This window comes from Euleptes europaea, chromosome 1, assembly GCF_029931775.1.
Source record: "Euleptes europaea isolate rEulEur1 chromosome 1, rEulEur1.hap1, whole genome shotgun sequence".
Taxonomy (NCBI): domain Eukaryota; kingdom Metazoa; phylum Chordata; class Lepidosauria; order Squamata; family Sphaerodactylidae; genus Euleptes; species Euleptes europaea.
This window is the reverse complement of record NC_079312.1, coordinates 16781355-16802808: the sequence shown is the minus strand read 5'-3', so window position 1 is coordinate 16802808 and position 21454 is coordinate 16781355. Positions and strand designations below refer to the sequence as shown.

General features: G+C 45.2%; 1 protein-coding gene across 1 annotated transcript; it reads left to right on the top strand.

Moving 5' to 3' along the window:
- Window positions 1-670: 670 nt before the first annotated feature.
- Window positions 671-16700, top strand: LOC130472596 (zinc finger protein 595-like). Its single transcript, XM_056843968.1, has 7 exons — window positions 671-756; window positions 2327-2453; window positions 3935-4048; window positions 5959-7987; window positions 13733-13781; window positions 15407-15533; window positions 16672-16700. The coding sequence occupies exons 1-7, from the start codon at window positions 733-735 to the stop codon at window positions 16698-16700; spliced, it is 2499 nt and encodes an 832-aa protein (XP_056699946.1). The 5' UTR covers window positions 671-732.
- Window positions 16701-21454: the final 4754 nt, after the last annotated feature.

Sequence of the window (21454 nt, the reverse complement as noted above, 5' to 3'; positions counted from 1 at the left end):
GACCTTGGAGAGCTGCTGCCGAACAGAGTAGACAATACTGACCTTGATGGACCGATGGTTTGATTCAGTATAAGGCAGCTTCACTGGAGGCAAAAGTGATATCTGCCCCTTCCTGCAATTCTGAACAGCCCCATTCCTACCACCACATTCATATAGACCCAGTGCCTTACGAGTATGCATTGTAGAGAAGAAAAATCCATTCTTGCTTGAGCCAGTCTGTTTTGCCCATATAATACAGTATATTAAAAGGTAAAAATCCCCGATGCAAACACCGGGTCATTCCTGACCCATGGGGTGACGTCACATCCCGACATTTACTAGGCAGACTTTGTTTACGGGGTGGTTTGCCAGTGCCTTCCCCAGTCATCTTCCCTTTACCCCCAGCAAGCTGGGTCCTCGTTTTACCGACCTCGGAAGGATGGAAGGCTGAGTCAACCTGGAGCCGGCTACCTGAAATCAACTTCCGTTGGGATCGAACTCAGGTCTTGAGCAGAGCTTGGACTGCAGGACTGCAGCTTACCACTCTGCGCCACGGGGCTTCCTAATACAATATATTACCCTTTATTTTATTTAGAGAAACTGTATGTCGCCTCTCCAGAAACTGCCTGCGATGGCTCACCATTAAAGCAGTTTTTTTAAAAGTGTATTAGAATTACCTTGTCATATCTCTAGGACATGGACTGAACTTTCCTGTGGGTTCCCTGCTCATTCCACCCAATCAGAGGTGAAAAAATGGCTGCCACAGAGCCATCTCAGGTAAGAGAATTGTGGGTGCTGTGGCTGGACTCTGAATGACAAAGGAGTGGAACGCAGTGAGATTTTGGCCAACATTAACAGAAGCTGTTTATCTCTAGACCTGGAGCCTACTCACATGGTACAGTCCTCTCTTGGAATCATATAACTCAATGCATGGAAGGGGGAATTGCCTTCTGTCATGCTTCCCTGAACACGGAAAGCTAACGTAGCAGAGGGGAACGCTTCATCCTACATAGCGGAGAGAGAGGATTCTGTCATGTCCCAAGAAGGTTGGGGGAGGCGCTGTGGCTCAGAGGTAGAGCATCTGCTTGGCATGCAAAAGGCCCCAGGTTCAATCCCTGGCATCTCCAGTTAGAAAGACTAGGCAAGTAGGTAATGTGAAAGACCTCTGCCTGAGACCTTGGAGAGCTGAGCTGGTCTGAGTAGACAATACTGACTTTGATGGACCAAGGGTCTGATTCAGTATACGGCAGCTTCATGTGTTCATGTGTTCCAGGCCTTTTGACATGATGCCCAGAAAAGCAGTGGTCTTATTTAGATCAAATGATTCCTCCTCCCCTAAGGCTTGGTTGTTGTTTTTCTGCCGTCAAGTCACAGCTGACGTTCAGAGTTGGTTTGCCATTGCCTGCGTCCGCACCACATTCCTGGTATTCCTTGGAGGCCTCCTATCCAAATACTTGCCAGGGTCAAGGAAGGCTTGGTATAGTCATACATTTTTGTTGTATTCTCCACAATTACTCAGTCATCCCTGGTGAAAGGACACTGTTGTTATTCCCCAGTTGGCACTGGGGGAACCCTGCTCTACCCCGTGTCCAGGGGTGCTGTGTCACCTGCCCATACCTTTTCTTGTGCCATCAAGCATTTTTATAAAGTGGGTGGGAGCCGGTGGGGCGCTGGCCCAGCAGAGATTCTGACTGGCCACTGGCTGTGCAGATTAAAACTACTGTTTCAGTGGCAGCTGCCACCACAGTGTGGTTTTGTTGTCCCTCTCTCCTCTTTCACAGTGTATTTTAAAAATTACCCCCCTTTTCCCCTGCTCTTGGGCTTCGTCTGGGAGGTTGGTTCTGCCGCCTGAGGTAGCCATTTTGTGGTTGTACCTACCATCCTGTGTCAGATTTCCAAAAGCGCCCTCGGTCTCAACAAGTTTGGGGAAACCCTGGGGCAGATGCTTAGGGCGTCTGAGGTGGAAAGAGATCACAAGAGCAATCCCAAATAGGTGTACTCAGAAGTAACTCCCATGTTATGCAGTGGGGCTCGCTCCTAGGAAAGTGTCTGTCAGATTGCGGCCTAATTTGCCTAAAGCCTCTCAGTAAGTTTATGGGTGAAATGAGATCAGCTGAGAAATATCGGCTTAGATCTTTGACCCTTAACCACTGTGCCACACTACCTCCCTCATGGTTTTAGTTGTCTCTTGATTCTTGGGACTATCCCTCCCTCCTCCACTACAACTTTCACGTTCCTGATTGCAGACGAGGTAGTTTGATAACTTTTTCTGTGGCTAAGTCCTTGGGCTGTTATTGATTTTGCTTTCCTCAAGTGGCTGCTGCTTGAAGATGCTTCCCTCTTTTAGGGGCTGGTGACCTTTGAGGACGTGGCCATGTACTTCACTGAGGGGCAGTGGGCCATTCTGGATCCCGCCCAGAGAGCCCTGTACATGGATGTCATGCTGGAGAACTATGGGAACATGGTGGCTGTGGGTAAGGATCCCCTTCTTCTTGCTGGGTAGAAGTATGAGAGACTTTGCTGGACCCACAAAATCCAGGAGGTTTAGTTCTTCAGCTCCATGTTGGAAATACCACTTTCCCCTCCCACTCCACCGGATGTCCCAGCCCCACTTTCTCCTGTCACATAAGGAAGACAACATACTGGTCTATCCCTGCAGCTGACTGAAGGTCAAACCACGCATAACTTTTTTTGACATGTTAATTTTTCATGGGAAAAGGTTTTATTTTACTTCATTTATAACCCGCCTTGCTCCCCAGTGGGGACCCAACACAGCCTACATGGTTCTCCTCCTCTTCTCCATTTTTTTCTTCACAACAACCCTGTGAGGTAGGTTACGCTGAGAGGGTATGACTGGCCCCAGGTCAGCCAGTGAGCTCCCACAGCAGAGTGGTAATTTGAACCTAGGTCTCCCAGATCCGCCTGAAACTCTAACCACTATACCACAAGCACTGGGTGATTCCTGACCCATGGGGTGACATCACATCCCAACGTTTACTAGGCAAACTCTGTTTATGGGGTGGTTTGCCAGTGCCTTCCCTTTACCCCCAGCAAGCTGGGTCCTCATTTTACCGACCTCAGAAGGATGGAAGGCTGAGTCAACCTTGAGCCGGCTACCTGAAACCGACTTCCGTCGGGATCGAACTCAGGTTGTGAGCAGAGCTTGGACTGCAGGACTGCAGCATTACCACTCTGCACCACGGGGGCTCCCCTGTCTTCTAGTACAAACACAGAATATTATTGGACATTTATTTATTTATTTATTTATTACATTTTTAACTCCCCCATTCCCAGCACGAAGGTCGGGCTCAGAGTGGCATAACTGTAACTTTTTGGGATGCTGTACCTGTGGGGGAGAAAACCCCAGTCTTGCAGTTGAAATATATATTGTAAAGCTTTTTCTCAGATTGGATGCTTCTAAGAAAATTTGTTTAAGGGGAAAGAAGATTTGTTTAACCATATTTAAAGGGGTAGTGCTTTGATGCTGAAGGATACGGCCTGGCCATGCCAGTAAGTCTCTTTGGCTGATCAGTTGCTGTCTATATAGGACTGGGGTGCTGGTAGTGGTGGGGAGCCAAGAGCTGAAGGGATTTCGGGGAGGGGGAAGCTGTTGAGTATCCAGGGATGTTTACACACAAAGAGAGATTCCTGGAGGTGGTTGCTGGGGGGAGTACGGTCCCTAGGGATTCTTCTTGCTGGAAGTCTTGGTGGGATGGTTTCCCAGTGTCAGCTCCCAGAAAGGAGAGTCTCTCATAATCTCGTCGTCCTTAGTGGTTTTTGGGTCATGGGCTCCCAGCCTTCCCTTTGTGGCAGAGACGAGATTTGAACAAGTTCCCCCCATCCCTAAGCCCAAGGAAGAGCTCAGCCGGAATCACCATGGGTCCTTTGCTCTTCTCTTGTCCAGAAATGAAATAGAATCCCTAACCTTCCCTGTTTCTTTCCTTCCCTCCAGCAGGATTTTCGCTTTCGAAGCCAGCCTTGATCTACTTCCTGGAACGAGGGGAGATGCTATGGGAACCTGATCAGCAAGAATTCAGAGTCAGGGAGATCCTGTCAGGCATCGGCTCAGGTTAGGAATCTGACCAAATACAAATCAGAAGAGGGCAGAAACTTCGTAGGGGTCAGCTGGGAATCCTCCCAATCTGAAGTAAGACTTTTGGTGGTAGTTGAGCTTGGGAGATTGTGCTCTGGTACCGCCAGATGCCCCTCTCTTTGGGAGATCACCCTGGTGTGCCCTCCATCACTACATGGGTGTAGCCCTGAGCATCTGAGATTCACTAGTTGCAAGGGACCCGCCAGGTTTCTGGGCCTCTCCGAATTGTAGCGGGGGGCCTTTGCACATCTATGGGCCTTGTTAGTGTCCTAAGATACAAATCTCTGACTTCTGGCCAGAACGGTAGCATGAAAGGATTTCTGCTTCTCCGTGTTGGCTCTTTAGTAGCTTCATATTTTACTATTTTCACTGTTTTTGTTTTATTCTGTCCCGTTATGATTTTGCTGTTTGCTGCCATTGAGGAAATTTTAGGTGTTCTGATGCTTTTTTTGTGTGATTAAAAAGAACAATTTTTGCCTTTGTACGGTTTTATTGCCTAAGTTTGTAAGCTGCTGCAGGACTCTTTGATTGAGGAATGGGATAAAAATGTCCTAAAATAAGAGTTTGGGGTAGAACACTTTGTTTGTTAGATGATCCATTTAGATGTATCGCAGTTGGCACGATGTTAGAAGAAGCATTCCTTCCCTTTGCGAGAGTAGAAAATCTCTTCCAAAAAAGTAGCTACCATTTTTTTGGGTACTTTTAAAACTTACTTTTTCAGAAATATTATATGAAAAACAACTTTTGTAAATGTCTTGCCTCATTAACTGGGGGTGCCTTAGTAGTCACAGTGGTTAATTGGCCAAATGCTGCATTCCTAGTAGTGTGGTGGTTAAGAGCGGTGGTTTGGAGTGGTTGATTCTGACCTGGAGAACCGGGTTTGATTCCCCGCTCCTCCACATGAGCGGCAGAGGCTAATCTGGTGAACTGGATTTGTTTCCCCGCCCCTACACACAAAGCCAGCTGGGTGACCTTGGGCTAGTCACACTCTCTCAGCCCCACCTACCTCATAGGGTGTCTGTTGTGGGAAGGGAAGGTGATTATAAGCCGATTTGAGTCTCCTCTCCCTTAAGTGGTAGAGAAAGTTGGCATATAAAAGCTAACTCTTCTTCCTCTGTAGGCCCCATTTCTTTGTCCTTTATGTTTTTCATGAGCTCTATTCTTAAATTGCCTGGATTAGTTGAAACATGGGATTAATATTGCCCCTAGTTACACTCGAAGGGCTGCCTATGGCTCTGGTCCCTCATATCTACAGGAGGGGGCATGGCTTAGTGGTAGAGCATCTGCTTGGCATGCAGAAGGTTCCAGGTTCAATCCCCGGCATCTCCAGTTAAAAGGACTAGGCAAGTAGGTGATGTGAAAGACCTCTGCCTGAGACCCTGGAGGGCTGCTGCCATTCTGAGTAGACAATACTGACTTTGATGGACCTTGATGGTCTGATTCAGTATAAGGCAGCTTCATGTGTTCATGTGTCCCTGTGCTTCACCACGACAGCTTTGCTCATCTCTGCAGGGCCTTCTGCAGCTGCCAGCCTGCAATCAGGCAAAATCAACAACCGCTTGTACACGTGCATTCTCTGTCTTGGCCCCCACCTTAACAAATGGCCTGCCTGATGAGGTTAGGAAGACTACTACTCTCCTGGCTTTCCGCAAACTATGTAAAACAGAATTGTTCAAGAGGGCTTTTTGTGCAGGTTAATAGGACCGTACTGTAATGAAATGGTTCAGAAAGTTGTAGTGGTAAAGGGATAGGGTCTGTGGCATATACTACAGCATTTCTGCCTGTAATAATGATTCTACAAAAACCTAAGTTTCCAACAATGTCTAGTGCTTTTTGAAATGTACATTGGGATATTAACTTATCAGTCTTCTGTTTGTTCCCACAAGGACACGAGTGTGTGAATGAGGAGGAGGAAGAGGAGAAACCTCTTTGGCTAGTAAGTTTTACACCGGAAGACCAAAGCAAAATATTGTTGCCAAGAGCACCAGTGGAAGTTTCCCATTACCAGGAAAATGGAGAAAGCTCTAGCACTTGGCTTCAAGCAGAGAGGCAGAAAGGAAGTCAAGAGATTAGAGCCATTCCTAATGGGAAAGGCAACAACGGTGTTGGTGAAAACACCGGCCGAAAGCCAAATTGCAGGAACAGAAGCCGGAAGACACACACAGAACCGGGGAGAAATCCTGCTGGGAAAGCCCCTGACAGAATCCGAGCTGTACCAAAATCGGAAAAATGTTCAGTCTGTGGAAAGAGGTTTTGTAACAACACTTACCTTGTTATCCACGAGCGATCTCACACAGGAGAGAAGCCGTTTGCATGCACATTGTGTGGGAGAAGCTTCACTTCATCTTCCAACCTTCTTTCACATGAGAGAATCCACACAGGAGAGAAACCCTTTGAATGTACTGACTGCGAGAGGAGTTTTGTGCGGAATCGAGACCTTCAAGCGCACATAAGGATCCATACCGGAGAAAAACCACACATGTGTTCCTACTGTGGTAAGAAGTTCAGGAGCAAAACGCATGTTGTCAGACATGAAAAAATTCACAGTGAAGATAGGCCATTTAAATGCTCGGTGTGTGGGAAGGGATTCCGACTGAGAGAACACCTTGATGTTCACACGAGGACTCATACAGGAGAAAAACCCTACGAGTGCTTGGTCTGTGGAAAGAGCTTCAATTGTGCGGCAAACTTTCACAGACACAAAAAAACTCATGGAGATGAGAAACCGCATAAGTGTTCCGATTGTGGTAAAAGTTTCAGGAATAGCTCAGACCTGAAATCTCATAGGAGAATCCACACCGGCGAGAAACCTTATCAGTGTTCAGATTGCGGGAAAAACTTCCGTTGCAGCTCAAGTCTTATAACTCACAAGAGAACCCACAAAGGGGAAAAACCATACAAATGCCTTGAGTGCGGTAAATGCTTAAGTCAAAAATGGTGCCTTATTAATCACCAGAAAATCCACAAGTATAAATGCTCAGACTGTGATAAAAGCTTCAGCCAAAGCTCAGCCCTTCAGTTGCATAGAAGAAAACATACAGGTGAGAAACCATTCAGATGCTTGCTCTGTGGGAAGTGCTTTGATCGGAGATCTCTGTTGATCATTCATGAAAGGATTCACACGGGTGAGAAACCATATGTTTGCTCAGAGTGCGGGAAAAGTTTCATACAGAAATCCAAGCTTATTCGACATGAGAAAACACACACAGGAGAGAAACCCTACAGGTGCCCCCATTGTGAGAAGAACTTCAGTGAAAGAGCAAATCTTGTTCAACATATTAGAATTCATACGGGAGAGAAGCCGTACAAATGCTCACATTGTGGGAAATGCTTCGGCCAGAGGTCACACTTCATTGAACACGAGAGATCCCACCCAGGAGAGAAATCATACGACTGTCTGGAATGTGGGAAAAGCTTCAGTCATATTTCACGCCTCATTAAACATCACAGGATCCACACTGGGGAAACCCCATACAAATGCTTGGAGTGTGGCAAGTGCTTTGCTGGAAACTCCCATCTGAAGTCGCATAAAAGAATCCACTCTGGAGAGAAACCCTACCAGTGTTCAGATTGTGGGAAAAGCTTCAGGCATAACTCGGCCCTTACAGTTCATAAGAGAACCCACACGGGAGAGAAACCATTTCAGTGTCTGGACTGCGGGAAAAGCTTTAGCAACAGCTCAGGCCTTACGGCGCACAGAAGAACCCACTTGGGAAAGAGGCCATTTCAGTGTTCCAGTTGTGGGAGAAGCTTCATGAAAAGGTCTGGCCTTCTTAAGCACAAGAGAATCCACAGGAGGGGGAAACCATTCAAATGCTCCTCTTGTGGGAAGGCCTTCATTTGGAAAGCACATCTCACTGTACACCAGAGAACCCATGCACAAGGAAGCTGCTTTGGGTTTGTGCTGGGGAGGAGGTCAGGGTATAAATCAAGTAAAATACATGTATCTGCCCTGGAGCAAATGGGAGGGCTTATAAATCACTGAGAGAACACATGCTTCCCATAGGTCAGGTCCTAGGTTCGGTTCCTGGCATATCTGTTGAAAAGACTAGGGGAAAGTCATGTTTCCAAGAAAGAAGTAGGCCATGGAGAGTACTGTGCTAAGTAAACCAGTGGGCTACTTACTACGAAGCCTCAAATAGACAAGACACTGGAACAGAATTCACACCATTAGCAGAACTTCCAGGGGCTCCCCCCGCATCAAATGAGACATGCAAGGATGCGATTTGGATTGGGACTGTGAGTGGGGAAGGAAGCATAAGCTTTCCTCTGCTGCTGTTTTCCTGATTCATGAGGACCCTAAAATGGAGAGGGGGGGCTCCCTGGGGCCAGTCTAGGTTCAGAAGACAGCACAGGAGGAAGGTATTTATGGTCTTGATTCAAATGGGGGGGGACAGCCTACACCATATATTTTGGGTGGGACAGGCAACTCCATCCCTGGACTTTGAACATCTAGTCTGAGCCTTAATGGAGGGGACTGGCAAAATGGCTGCTTCACATGCCAAAGGTCCTAGGTTCAATCCTTGTCATCTCCACTTAGAGCGGTGTTCCCCACCAAGATGCCCATAGGCATCATGGCGCCTACCATTACTTTCCCTGACGCCCACTGAACTATTCAGGAAGTGGGAAGGGGCTTTGTAAGACAGGGCTTGTTATTTGCTGCCCTTATTCAAATAAAATAATTTTCGATGGATAAAACAGTAGCGCCACCACCAGGAATCAGAAACTGGTTAAGCACCCAGGCTTATGGTTCCATCTTCTCCTTCAGCCTTCCTCCTTTTTATTCCCCCCTCTGTTTCTCCTTTCCACACACCCTGACTTTCCTTCATTTCTTTTCACTCCCCTTCTGTGATTGATTTGCACAGCAAAGAGGGAGGTACTGTGTTTGGCTCCACCTCTTGTGTGGCAGCCATTTTGGGGTGGTGCGCACCACCACATCTCAAAATTCAAAAAGTGCCCACAGGGCTGACTAAAGCTGGGGACCCCTGCTTTGGGGGGGGCGGTCTCAAGTAGCAAGTGGTCGGAGAGACCCTTCCTTGTGTGAGGCAAAAGAACTCATTATTTATAAGATGAGCCTTCCCAGGCTCATAAAGCAAAGTCTGCCCTGCAGCCAAATGGTCAGCCAAGTGAAGAGGGAAGACTCAGCAGACTGAGTATTTACATCCCGTGGCCTCCAGTTTTGCCAGGTTAGCATCTCTGAGGTTAATGAGTCTTGAGTTTCTATGTGACATGCTGGATCCACATGTGCAGAAGGATGAAGTAGGAATGAGTGCTACAATCCCTTTTGTCTGCTCGAGAATCTGACGCCTCATTCTGCATGTGCCAGGCCTAGCTCTTCAGATGTGAACACATGAAGCTGCCTTATACTGAATCAGATCCTTGGTCCATCGAAGTCATTATTGTTTACTCAGACTGGCAGCAGCTCTCCAGGGTCTCAAGTGGTCTTTTTGCATCACCTACTACGTGAGCCTTAAACTGTAGGTGCCAGGGATTGAACCTGAGACCTTCTGTATGCCAAGCAGATGAGCCATGGCCTCATGCTTCAAAATGTGCAGCTTTTCCAAATGGAGGTTTGTATCCTAGTCTCTTTTCCAACATGCGGTAGGCATTTCCTTTTTTCTTTTCTGGCAGATCCCCACATACAAACACATTGTGATCTCCCACCTTGACTGCAAGGATGTCCCCTTCCGCTTACCCACAGAGGCATAATTTGGGGGGACATAGATACCTGTGGTGAGTGGGGAGGTAGAAAAGTAGTCATTTATGCAGGACACATCTGCTGAATGTGATCTAAGCCATAATGCTTATCCGTGTTAAAGGGACCAGTTTCCCCACGTCATGAAGCAAAGCCAATAATCTACAGGGGTCCCCAACCTTTTTGAGTCTGTGGGCACCTTTGGAATTCCGATACAGTGTGGTAGGAGCAGCCATAAAAGACTTGCTGGGTAAAAGCCTCATCTGTCCCTGCCCAGTCTCTAAATACTCTTGGCAGGTACCAGAAAAGGCATTGGTGGGCACCATGGTACTCATAGGCACCACATTGGGGACCCCCGGTCTATCATGTAATTTTTAGGTGCTTTTCCTGGTTCCTGAAGAAGTTAGCTGTAGCTTGTGGAAGTTCATGATGCACTGAAAGAAGTCGGCACTCAGAATGTGCCAACAGAGTTAGGCAAACGCCTTCCGATGCCTAAAGAAAAATAGACCTTTATAGTACTTGGGTTTTTTTCCTCTTTTTTGTTTGATTTTTGTTTGTTTGTTTGTTTGCAGGATATTGTAATGTGTGTAAATACTTGTATAACAGGTGTTTTCCAAACGGGAACATGCTCGTGTAGTTTTCCTGCCGCCGCAACAGGGCTTCCATATGGCTAGTTTCCTTGCTCCAGTCCCCTGGCAGTAGTTCACCCCTCCCCCACAGCTTTTTCAGTCACTTAAAAAAAATGGCACTTCAATGTTATTATATAATGTTAGTAAAGTCAGGGAACCCTGTTCCAGAGACAGTTCTATGTTCATTTTTGAAAAAAGAATAGCCCTTTCTGTTGTGCCTTTCCCCTTGTATAGCCACAATGAAAAGTGCTGGAGGCTTACTTAAAAAAAACAACTGGGGATCCAGATAGAGCTTGATACAGAGATAGTTGTAAGGGGAAGCGGGGAGGGGGATGCTTCCCAGCAGCATTGAAGTAACCCATGTGGAAAAGGATGCAGTAGCTTCTGCCCATGCAAAGTATTTGGGATTTTTTTGAATAGGTTGGGCTGAAATGTATAGTATAAGCTAAAATATGTTTTCTCTGCCATGTCACTTTTAAAACTAAATAGCAGTATAGCTCTTCACCTACAACAAAAAAGTATAATAAAATAAATGGAGAAAGTGAGACTCCACCAATGCAGAAGGAACTCTCCTGTGGTTCTCTGTTTTGTTTTTATCCTTGCCCAAGTGTTTGTCTTCAGATTTATCTGCAGTAGTATCTCTTGACTGCCCCCTTTCCTGTCCCTCCACCTCCACCACAACTAGTGCGACTCAGAATTCCACCCCAGCTCTGTTTCCCACTTCCTCCCATCCTTTCTGTCCCCAGCACCAGCTACCAAACCCCTTTTACCTAACCCAACCCTTCACCTTTCCTGTTTGTACAAAGGCTTTGTAAATAAATGCAAATAAAGTATACGTTTAAAAAACCCCGCTTTAACTCTTCGATTCCTTCAGAAGTGCTCAGGAAAAAAACCTGCAAAATATTTTTTAAAAACTGCAAAATTATAAAGAAGATGTAGAAGAATTGCCAGTCAGGATTCACCCTGCTGTATGAAACCCAAGGATTTCAAAACCCTGAAGAATCTGGTGTACCATTATGTGCTACTGGGGCAAATAGAAGCTCCTGGAACTAATTTAAGGTGAGGAAATGGCACTGTCCTCATTTGAATTGGGCCCCCACATGCTTGAAATTTGAGTTCCAAGCACGGAACTCCATCTTTCCTCTTATATTTCTCCAATGAAAAGGGCTAGGGACTGACTTTAAAAAAACTAAAGCTCGCCATTCAGATAACCTGTTATCATGCTATAATGATGTTTGTTGCGGATTTTATGAGGGGTGGGGCTGCAACAGGGACTGAGGAATCGGAAAGAGTGCCACTATTGATGGATGGGAAGATCTAGAGTTTACCACTTGGTTTTACTGCAATCTTAACTGAAAACAGTACAACAAATCATGTTTGGGAAAGACCGAGAAAACCCAGGAGGTAAATGGAAGCACCTTCTTGGGAAGGGGGGGGATTATATTCTGAACAATGGTGAAAGGGGGAATGGAGCAAAACAGGTTGAAAGCCACTGCTCAATATGGACCGCTTTCTCCAGGGGACCTGATCTCTGTAGTCTGGAGATCAGTATATACACCTGCAGATATCTTGGAGGCTGGCAGTCACCAAATAAGCAGGGAAGTGGGCAGAAACCTCCTTTCCCAGGGTCTGCAGTTACTCCTGAATTGTGACATTGGAGTGCGCTTGCAGGCAGGGCCGGATTTAGGTTTGATGAGGCCCTGAGCTATTGAAGGTAATGGGGTCCTTTATATGTCCAGCTGTCTTTTGTCAACAGCAAACTGTCGTTGTTTGTTTTTTATATATATATATATATATATATATATAAATTTTTATAACAAAACATAAAAACAAACAATGAAATTAACGTAATATAATAAAAAAATACAAAAAGAGAATACAAAATGCAGAAGGGTCTCTATATACCTTAATTATTACATTCATGATTACTAAATTATAAAATTCAAAAAGATACCCCTTCCCCCTCCACCCGACTTCCGAAGAAGTGTCTAAACAGTTTTTATTATACTTAATAACACAAAAATATAAAATTATTACAACTAATTTCTATAACTCGTTAATTAATACTGTAAAATCCATTTTTGCCAAATTATCCCAATAGGAGGCGGCTGCTTTTTGTATTGAATATATGCTATATGGTCATTTATGGACCTAACAGGTATCTAAAGCAATTTGCACATAACAAAATATGTCTTTTATCAAAGTGATTGTTGAACTGAATACACAATTAAGAAGTATATTAATAGTGAAATTATTATTATTTCCTTTAAATTTCTTGGGGGGGGGGGGCAAGCTTGTTTAGCTTATAGGTAAAGCCGGCCCTGCTTGCAGGGCCAGCCGCTTCCAAGATGCACAACCTTGCGGGGCGAGGCAAGGAGCGCCTCCTTTCAGCTTTCTATGGAGGTTCGCTCAAAGGGTTAAATAGAGGGAGTCCTAATTCCTAGAGAGGCCTCAAAGGAAGAAGGCGGGGCCACAGGCACTTCCCACTTCCATCCCTTCCTTGACAGAAGAGGCTTTGAAGGGTCCCCAGGCAAGTGGCAAGCCTTGTTGGCTGCAGAGGAGAAGAGGCACTGTGGGCGGAGGGGCACATTTTTAAAGCAAGCAGCTAAGTAATAAAACAGCATTTCCCTTGTGAAATACCTCTCTGACGGTGCAATCTGTCGGTCAAAAAATAAAATAAAATAAGCAGAGCTGGCTTTGCAGGATGTCACATTTCCAGCACTTGAATTTGTAGAAGAATCTGGCAGAGGGGCGAAGGTGATCCATTGGTCCCGGTGGATATTTCTCGGGGAGGAAGAGGGGAGAGCTGGACCCACCAGATCCAGAAGCAAGGAAAGCACCTGGTGTCATGGAGGTTGGGAGCAAAAGGGAACCGTGGGGAGAAACAGCGCAGAAGAGCCCGGGAGACGTCCTTCCCCCAGATGTGCATCGCCAGCAGTTCAGGGGCTTCTGCCATGAGGATGCTCAGGGCCCCCGGGAGGTTTGCAGTCGGCTCCACCGTCTTTGCCAGCAGTGGCTGAAGCCGGAAAGGCACAGCAAGAAGGAGATGCTGGACCTGGTGGTCCTGGAGCAGTTCCTGGCCGTCCTGCCCCCGGAGATGGAGAGCTGGGTGAGAGGATGCGGGCCGGAGACCAGTTGCCAGGCGGTGGCCCTGGCAGAAGGCTTCCTCCTGAGCCAGGCAGAGGACAAGGATCAGGACCAGCAGGTGAGAGGGGGCACAGGATACCCTCGGAATCCCCATGGATTGCCCCTACTTTTTTAGGACCTCCCCCCAGCCTGTTCCCTGTTCCTTTTCTCATCGGTCTCCCCGTTCTGGGGTCCCCACTTCTCTTTCAGCTGCAGGAACGGATCGCGCAGGAGCGTTACCCTGGAGCAACCTTTCTGGGTAAGATTAAAAAGGGGTGTCTTTCCCAGTGGATGTCCTCCTTGAATGTATGTGGGCTGCTTTTGTGAACTCCGGTCCTGGGTGGGAAAGATGCTTCGCTCCGGCTTCTCAATTTACGACATTCTTTCCTTGGCCCAGTATTTCCCCCGCCCCTTTCACACTGCCATTCTAAACTGTTTGTTATCCATTGTTGGCCAGATTCTAATTAAAGTGACATTGGGACGGGGGTTTCATACAGCATATTTAATAGCATCATAGAGTTGGAAGGGGCCATACAGGCCATCTAGTCCAACCCCCTGCTCAATGCAGGATCAGCCTAGAGAATCCCAGACAAGTGTTTGTCCAGCCTCTGCTTAAAGACTGCCAGTTGATAAGCTATGTCTGAGGTGTTCTGGCCATTTCAAACCACACCACTTTTGCTCCCTGCTCTTTTTCACGGTGCTTTATTTTTCATGTAATTTTTAAAACACAATCCAGTTTTTGTGCTATAACACTAAACTTATATATCAATACTGTGTTATATTGCCAGCATTCAGCAAATATCTGAATACTGGCAGAATAGCACCAAATTGTTATATTGGTCTAGCGCTATAGCAAAAAAGTTAGAAAGTTTTTTAAAATGCCATAGAAGAACACTCTGCAAATAAAGGTGTGTGTGTTGGGGGGGAGGGAAGCATCACTTTCAGAATAACCTCAGATGTTTCAAACACCACACTACAGCGATTCAGAATGGCAGAAAAGATATGAAAATGGAAAAATGCGTTTTTTTGGAAAAAGGCACAGCTCTGCGTTGCGAAAAGGAAGCAAGCATCTTTGTATGAAAAGGTTTTAAAAAATGACATAAAAATCCATTAGCAACAAGCTGCTAAAATGTATTATAAAGGCTATTTGAAAGGGACCCATGTCTGACCCAGCATCTTGAGTTACACCCATGAGCATATATACAGAGAAAATGTTTCCCCCAATGCTCAAGGAACAGAAATGGAAAGGGCACAATGTCTTCCAAGTACCTATTTATCCTTCACAGGTGGTGCCATGAAACCAGTGATATATTCTTTGTCATCTCTTTGTGACAAGCCAGCTTCCATGAAGCCAGATCAGGTAAGTGTGGATCTGCGGATCACGCCCCTGGGTGCCTCTCCTCCCCCTTCCCAGGCCTGGTGGATTGTTCCTCTTTCCTTTCGCACCTGTCATAGAATCATAGAGTTGGAAGGGACCTCCAGGGTCATCTAGTCCAACCCCCTGCACAATGCTGGAAATTCACAACTACCTCCCCCTCACAGCCCCAATGATTCCTACTCCATGGCCAGAGGATTGGGGGAGGGGGGAAACAACCTCCAGGATCCCTGATCAATCAGGCCTGGAGGAAAATTGCTTCCTGATCCCCAAGTGGCAATCGGCATTACTCTGGGCATGTAAGAAAGGGCCACAAGAGCCAAACACTAATGTAACCCTTCCTGCCCTCCCTCTCATGATCTGCCTGCTTACTGGACAGAGAATGAAGGCATCTTACAAAGGTTTGAATGCTCAGTCATCTAACCATAGTCCTTTTCAACTGCCCTAAGAAGGTAAAGCATTGCTACATTACTGTGAGGATAGAGGGGTTATTTTCTCTCTCTTTTCAGGGTCTGGTGACCTTTGAGGAGGTATTTGTTCATTTCACTGAGGAGGAATGGGATCTGCTGGGTCTGGACCAAAGAAGGATTTACACGGAAGTCATGGAGGATAATCATCAGAATGTGATGTCTGTGGGTAAGGCTCCCCTTTCCTTTGATTCACAGGTGCTGAAGGCAGAAATGGCTCCTTCTAAGGACTGTAGTAGGGTTTGTTTCACAGTGACTGTCATTAGGGGTGTGGAGTGGACATGGAAACTTAAGGGTTACATGCAATAAATTTTCAAAACATTACAAATGATTTAAAAAATTTTTTACATTAAAACCAAATGTGTTTTGGCCAAGAGGCCTGCCTCAGTGGTACAAATTGTTAAAATTCACACCATAAAGCAAAATTCAGGTTCAAAATATGGCATTTCTGATCCAGCTCTAAGACACACACAAGAAGTAGGGCTAGCTTATTGACTAAATAATACTCCTTCATTAATGGAATAGATGAGTACCTTGAAGAATCATTTTTTCAGATTGTTGTTATAACTGCTCCAAATACAAAATATTTTGCTCCCTGAATGTGGATATACACACTGTAGAACCACGATTCACTTTCTGCTTACTGAGATATTTGGACCAGTTATAATAACAATCTGAAAAATTATTCTTGAAGATTCTTATCTATTCCATTATGAGAAGACAAAAGTCACTGGAATCATGCTAGGAAAAAGTTGAAGGCAGCAGGAAAAGAGGAAGACCCAACAAGAGATGGATTGACTCTATAAAGGAAACCACAGCCCTCAATTTGCAAGACCTGAGCAAGGCTGTTAAAGATGGGATGTTTTGGAGGACATTGATTCATAAGGTCACCCGGAAACAACTTGACACACACACACATCTAGTTAATAAACTGGCCCTCCTTCTTTTGTGTGTTTTAGAGCTGGGTCAGAAATACTGTATTTTGTATTTTAAACAATTTTACTTTATGGTGTGTATTTTAACAATTTGTATTAATTAAGAAGGCCTATTGGCCGAAACATGTTTGGTTTTAATGGAATTAAAATGGAATTGTTATTAAGAGTTCAGCAATTTGGGGATCCATTACCACCTTATCCTGTCCTTCGACAACAGTCCTTTGTCAGAGCTATATTAAATGGTGTCAGAGTGGGATGTTGGATCTTGTGTGCCGTTGAAGGGTGTAAAGATACTGTATCCTGGTAGCTGTGTCTGGGCTAAGGCTTCCCTTCACTGTGCAGAAGTTCCCTGTTCCTTTCTTCTCCTCTTAGGCCCACTAGCAGAATCAGCAAATGGATAATTGTTGATCCAAACACTAGCACCATCCCCTCCTATTGCATATATTTTTCAGGAGTTGAAAAATTTGACGTTCCTTCTTTTTGCCATTAAGAGGCCCTCTATGAACTGGAGTTCATAGAGGCCTTTTATACACAGCTGTTTCCCTCGTGGTCACACCCCTCCATGAACTGGAGGTCACACCCTCGTGGTCACACCCCTCTATGAACTGGAGTTCATAGAGGCCTTTTATACACAGCTGTTTCCCTCGTGGTCACACCCCTCCACCAACTGCTTCGGGGCTTCATTTTGAATGTTGCATGCATTTCCCAACGGTCAGAGGTCGCCTTGCTCTCCTCGCATGTTTCCATGCTATTTGTCTGCATTTTCTGGATGCTGGCTAAAATAGTAAGGTAGGCTCCAAGGAAGCTTAGGAGGGGCCACCACTGAATATGCCCCATCTCTGTTGACCACCTATCTCTGTATGTAGGGGCACAGAGTAGGACTTAGGAGATGGACCTTAACTGAGGGAGAATAGTGTGGCCAAAGGCAGACCCTGCATTACCCTGTCCCCATTTCAGGCCTTAAAGGTAATAACTAGTACCACTGAAGGTGCTCCAATTGGTCCATTTAGCTATGATAATCTCTCTTCTTTTGTTGCTGAGTTGGCAAGTTGACTGAATTCATGCACTTTTTCAACTGTCAATTAACCTGGTTGCTTACAACTTCTCTCATCATGGATAGTTAGTTTAAACAGAGGAAAAAGTTAGATTAATTGCTTTTTAATCAAGGTTGAGATTGGCCTTCTTATCTTGCTATATCAGATGTATCTCATATGCACCTGCTGATTGGCTTATTTGCACTTATGTTGCTTATCTCATATTTAGTTATAACCAAGATATCGAGATGTAACCATATGACTGTAATAGATCAGATTTAGAGAAATGTTGCTTAATAAAAATAATTTTTTATTTTTTCAATAAAAGATAAAAGTTTATGCAGGTGTTCTTTTTGGTGTGCTGGTTAATAGTTCAGAGAACTGAACTCACCCCTTAGTCTTTTGTATTATCAGAGTTAAAGGCTATGAATTTCCTTTACTAAGCTAAATCCTGGATAACTGTGCTGCTAATCAGTTTTGCACATGCAAACCCTGCAAAATTGTTTAGTACAGATTTTCTAATAGGATGCAGGAAGGAATCTCTCGTTACAATACCTTCTCTAAATGTTCCACTGAGTCACCTTGCAGGATTACTCTCCCTTTTCAGTGATTGCTGTTCTGCTATTATTAAATGCAGTTAATGCACTTCTTTCCTTGATAGTCTTTTCTCTTCATTCCAGAGGCTGATGGTCTTCAGAATAAGTCCAAGGAAGAACCACAATGGTTGCCTTTGGAAGAAAAACAGCAGAGAAAAAACACTGGAACAAAGGGGAAGAGGGAAAATGAATCCTCTTTTTCTCAGAGTGCTGAATCCCAGGTGATTGATACACATTGGAGAATGCACACAGGAGATAAACCACATAAATGCTTAGAGTGTGGAAAGAGCTTTGCTCGAAGTGACAACCTTACTGTCCATCAACGTATGCACAATGGGGAGAAACCATATAAATGCTTAGAGTGTGGAAAGAGTTTTACTCGGAGTGAAAATCTTACTGTCCATCGACATATGCACACAGGGGAGAAACCACATAAATGCTTAGAGTGCGGAAAGAGCTTTGCTCGGAGGGACAACTTTACTTCCCATCAACGTATCCACACAAGAGAGAAACCACATAAATGCTTTGAGTGTGGAAAGAGCTTTGCTCATATTGCCAACCTTTCTGTCCATCGACGTATCCACACAGGGGAGAAACCATATAAATGCTTAGAGTGTGGAAAGAGCTTTGCTCGGGGTGACACGCTTACAGCTCATCGACGAATCCACACAGGGGAGAAACCATATAAATGCATGGACTGTGGAAAGAGCTTTCTTCAGAGGGCCAACCTTACTGCTCATCAACGAATCCACAAAGGGGAGACACATAATTTCCTGGGGTGTGGAAAGAGCTTTGCTCAGAATCGCACCTTTACTGCTCGTCGACGAATCCACACTGAGAAGAAACCCTATAAATGCTTGGACTGTGGAAAGAGCTTTCCCCGAAGTGGAAAACTTGCTATTCATCAACGAATCCATACAGGGGAGAAACCCTATAAATGCTTGGAGTGTGGAAGGAGCTTTGCTCAGAGTACTCATCTTACTTCCCATCAACGAATCCACACAGGGGAGAAAGCCTATAAATGCTTGGAGTGTGGAAGAAGCTTTGCTTGGAAGGGAGACCTTACTCGCCATCAACGAATCCACACTGGTGAGAAACCATATAAATGCTTGGAGTGTGGAAAGAGCTTTGCTCAGAAGAAACATCTTGTGACACACCAAAGAATCCACACAGGAGAAATGATTTAAGTGCTTGGAGAGTGGAAAGAGTTTTGCTTGGAGTCGCACCCTTAATGCTCATTGACAAATCCACACCAGAGAAATCATGTAAATGTTTGGGGGGGGGTGTTCAAAGTGCTTTTACTGCAAGTTCAATCCTTAATTACTATCAGAAGAGTCTATATAGTTGAGAAACCGTATAAATGGCCCAAGTGTAGAAAAAGATTCAATTGCAACAGAAGACTTATTCCCATCAAAGATTTCATACAGAAACTCTATAAATGCTCTGAGTGTGAATCGGGCTTCAGAAACTACTCATGCCTTACCATCTAAAGAACCCAAAGAGGGGAGAAACTACACAAATTCTTGTTGAAAAAGGTTGTCAGAATTCCTCCCTGGTTTTGTATATTATGGTCCACACGCAGGTAAAAGCTGCCTAAATGTTTCCAGTGTAGCAATAGCTTCAGCTGCAAGCCCGACCTTTCCAGGCAGCATGAGATCTATGCAGGATCATCCTCATTTCCCATCAAAGGAAACAGAACAAGGGGAAGTTGTAGAAATGTTCAGAGGCTGAAGTTTTTGTACTAATTTAGGCCAGAATTATATAGCTGCTGAATTTGAGCTGGATTCAGTTCTGGATTCACATTCAGTTCTCAAATAAAACTATTAGAATTCACAGTATATTACTCCTAATCCAATCATGCCTGCTACTGTCATTTACCTGCTATTTACATTTACATGCTATTGCCAATGGGTGAATTCACTCTTCTGTACTTAAGGACAGATGGTCTCACATTCTAGCTGTATCTGAAGAAGTGAGTTGTGACTCACGAAAGCTCATACCCTGCCGGAAATGTTATTCTTAAAGGTGTGACTGGACTCTTGCTCTTTTCTGCTGCTACAGATGGACTAACAAGGCTATCCATCATTATAAAAAGTGGGTTACTTGTCCTACCCCTTTGTCACATGTAATGGGATTCTACATATCCATAGTGTGATTAGAAGTGGGGAAATCTTGCAGTTCTGAGATTCATTATCTGTTTGCCCAAATTATTCTCTCCTAGTGTGTTTTCCCTACTTCCTCGGCATTCTGGGCAGCTGTTATGTTAATATTAGTAGGGCCATGAGTTTAATTAACTTTAAAGGGGGATTAGGTAAATTCATGAAACATTGCCACTGTGGCTAATAGCCTTTGATAGGCCTAGAGGAACCTCCATGCTCAGAGGCAGTAACCTTAATATCTGTGGGAGTTGCAGAGCCAAACATGAAAGGAATTGACATCCTGGACCATGCCATCCCTAGGAAACCCCCCCCCCCCATTTCTACTTGTAAGAAACAAGGGTGGATCTGCAAAAAACTTGCAGAAGCAGCTATCCCATTTCCTCCACCTATGCTTTCTCCCCTCTCCCCCTACTTCTCTCAGTCTTTCACTCTTTCTCACTCCTGCCACCCCTTTTCTTATTCTCTCCATGCCTGTCACTTTCTGTCTCCTTCAGCCTCCACTCTATCATTCTTGATCTCTTTCTGCCTCCATCACCCTCCCAGCCTCCCACCTGTTTCCTCTACCCCTCCCACAGCAGCAGTGGCAGCAGCAGTAGCTGATCTGTCACCTGGAGATCAGTTGTAATTCCAGATGATCTACCCTCACCTGGAGGTGGGGAACCTTAGTTCCCATAGAGGAAATGGCTGCTTTGGAAGGTGGCATCTATGGCATTATGCACTTCTCCCTGAAGAGACCTTGAGTCGACACTGGGACCACCCCCTGAGTCAGACAGGCCCTCAAGCCAGGAGGTTCCAACATGAACCCCCTTACTGCCAGTCCCACCAGGGTCTGCTGAATGTCCCAGGAGCAGAGATGGTAAAGGGCCAGCGCTGAGGCTTGGACCAGGTGCTCAGTGGCTCAAGGCCTCCCCTCTGCTGAGGGGATGCCAACAGAAACTAACAAGAAGTTGACAGTTCTCACCCAAAGAGTGCTTGTTAATGGTTCCTCATCTACTTGGAGAAAATGACTAGTGGAGCGCCTCAGGGATCTGTCCTGGGCCCTGTGTTGTTCAATATCTTTATAAATGATTCGGATATAGGAATACAGGGGATGCTTACATAATTTGCAGATGATACTAAATTGGGAGGGGTAGCAAATACAGTAGAAGACAGAGCCAGGATACAGGATGATCTTGACAGGCTGGAGAATTGGGCTAAAACTAATAAAATGTACTTCAACAAAGATAAATGTTAAGTTCTGCATTTAGGTAGGAAAAATCAAATGCATAATTATAGGATGGGGAAGACTTGTCTCAGCAGTAGTGTGTGTGAAAAGGATCTTGGGGCCTTAGTAGACCAAACGCTGAACATGAGTCAGCAGTTTGAT

Bases quoted from the DNA above. Each gene is read 5' to 3' on its own strand.
- LOC130472596 (XM_056843968.1), top strand. From the start codon at position 733: ATGGCTGCCACAGAGCCATCTCAG. The intron at 4,049-5,958 runs GTTAGGAATCTG...TGTTCCCACAAG, and splicing joins CCTGTCAGGCATCGGCTCAG to GACACGAGTGTGTGAATGAG. The intron at 7,988-13,732 runs GTCAGGGTATAA...CTTCTCTTTCAG, and splicing joins GGGTTTGTGCTGGGGAGGAG to CTGCAGGAACGGATCGCGCA.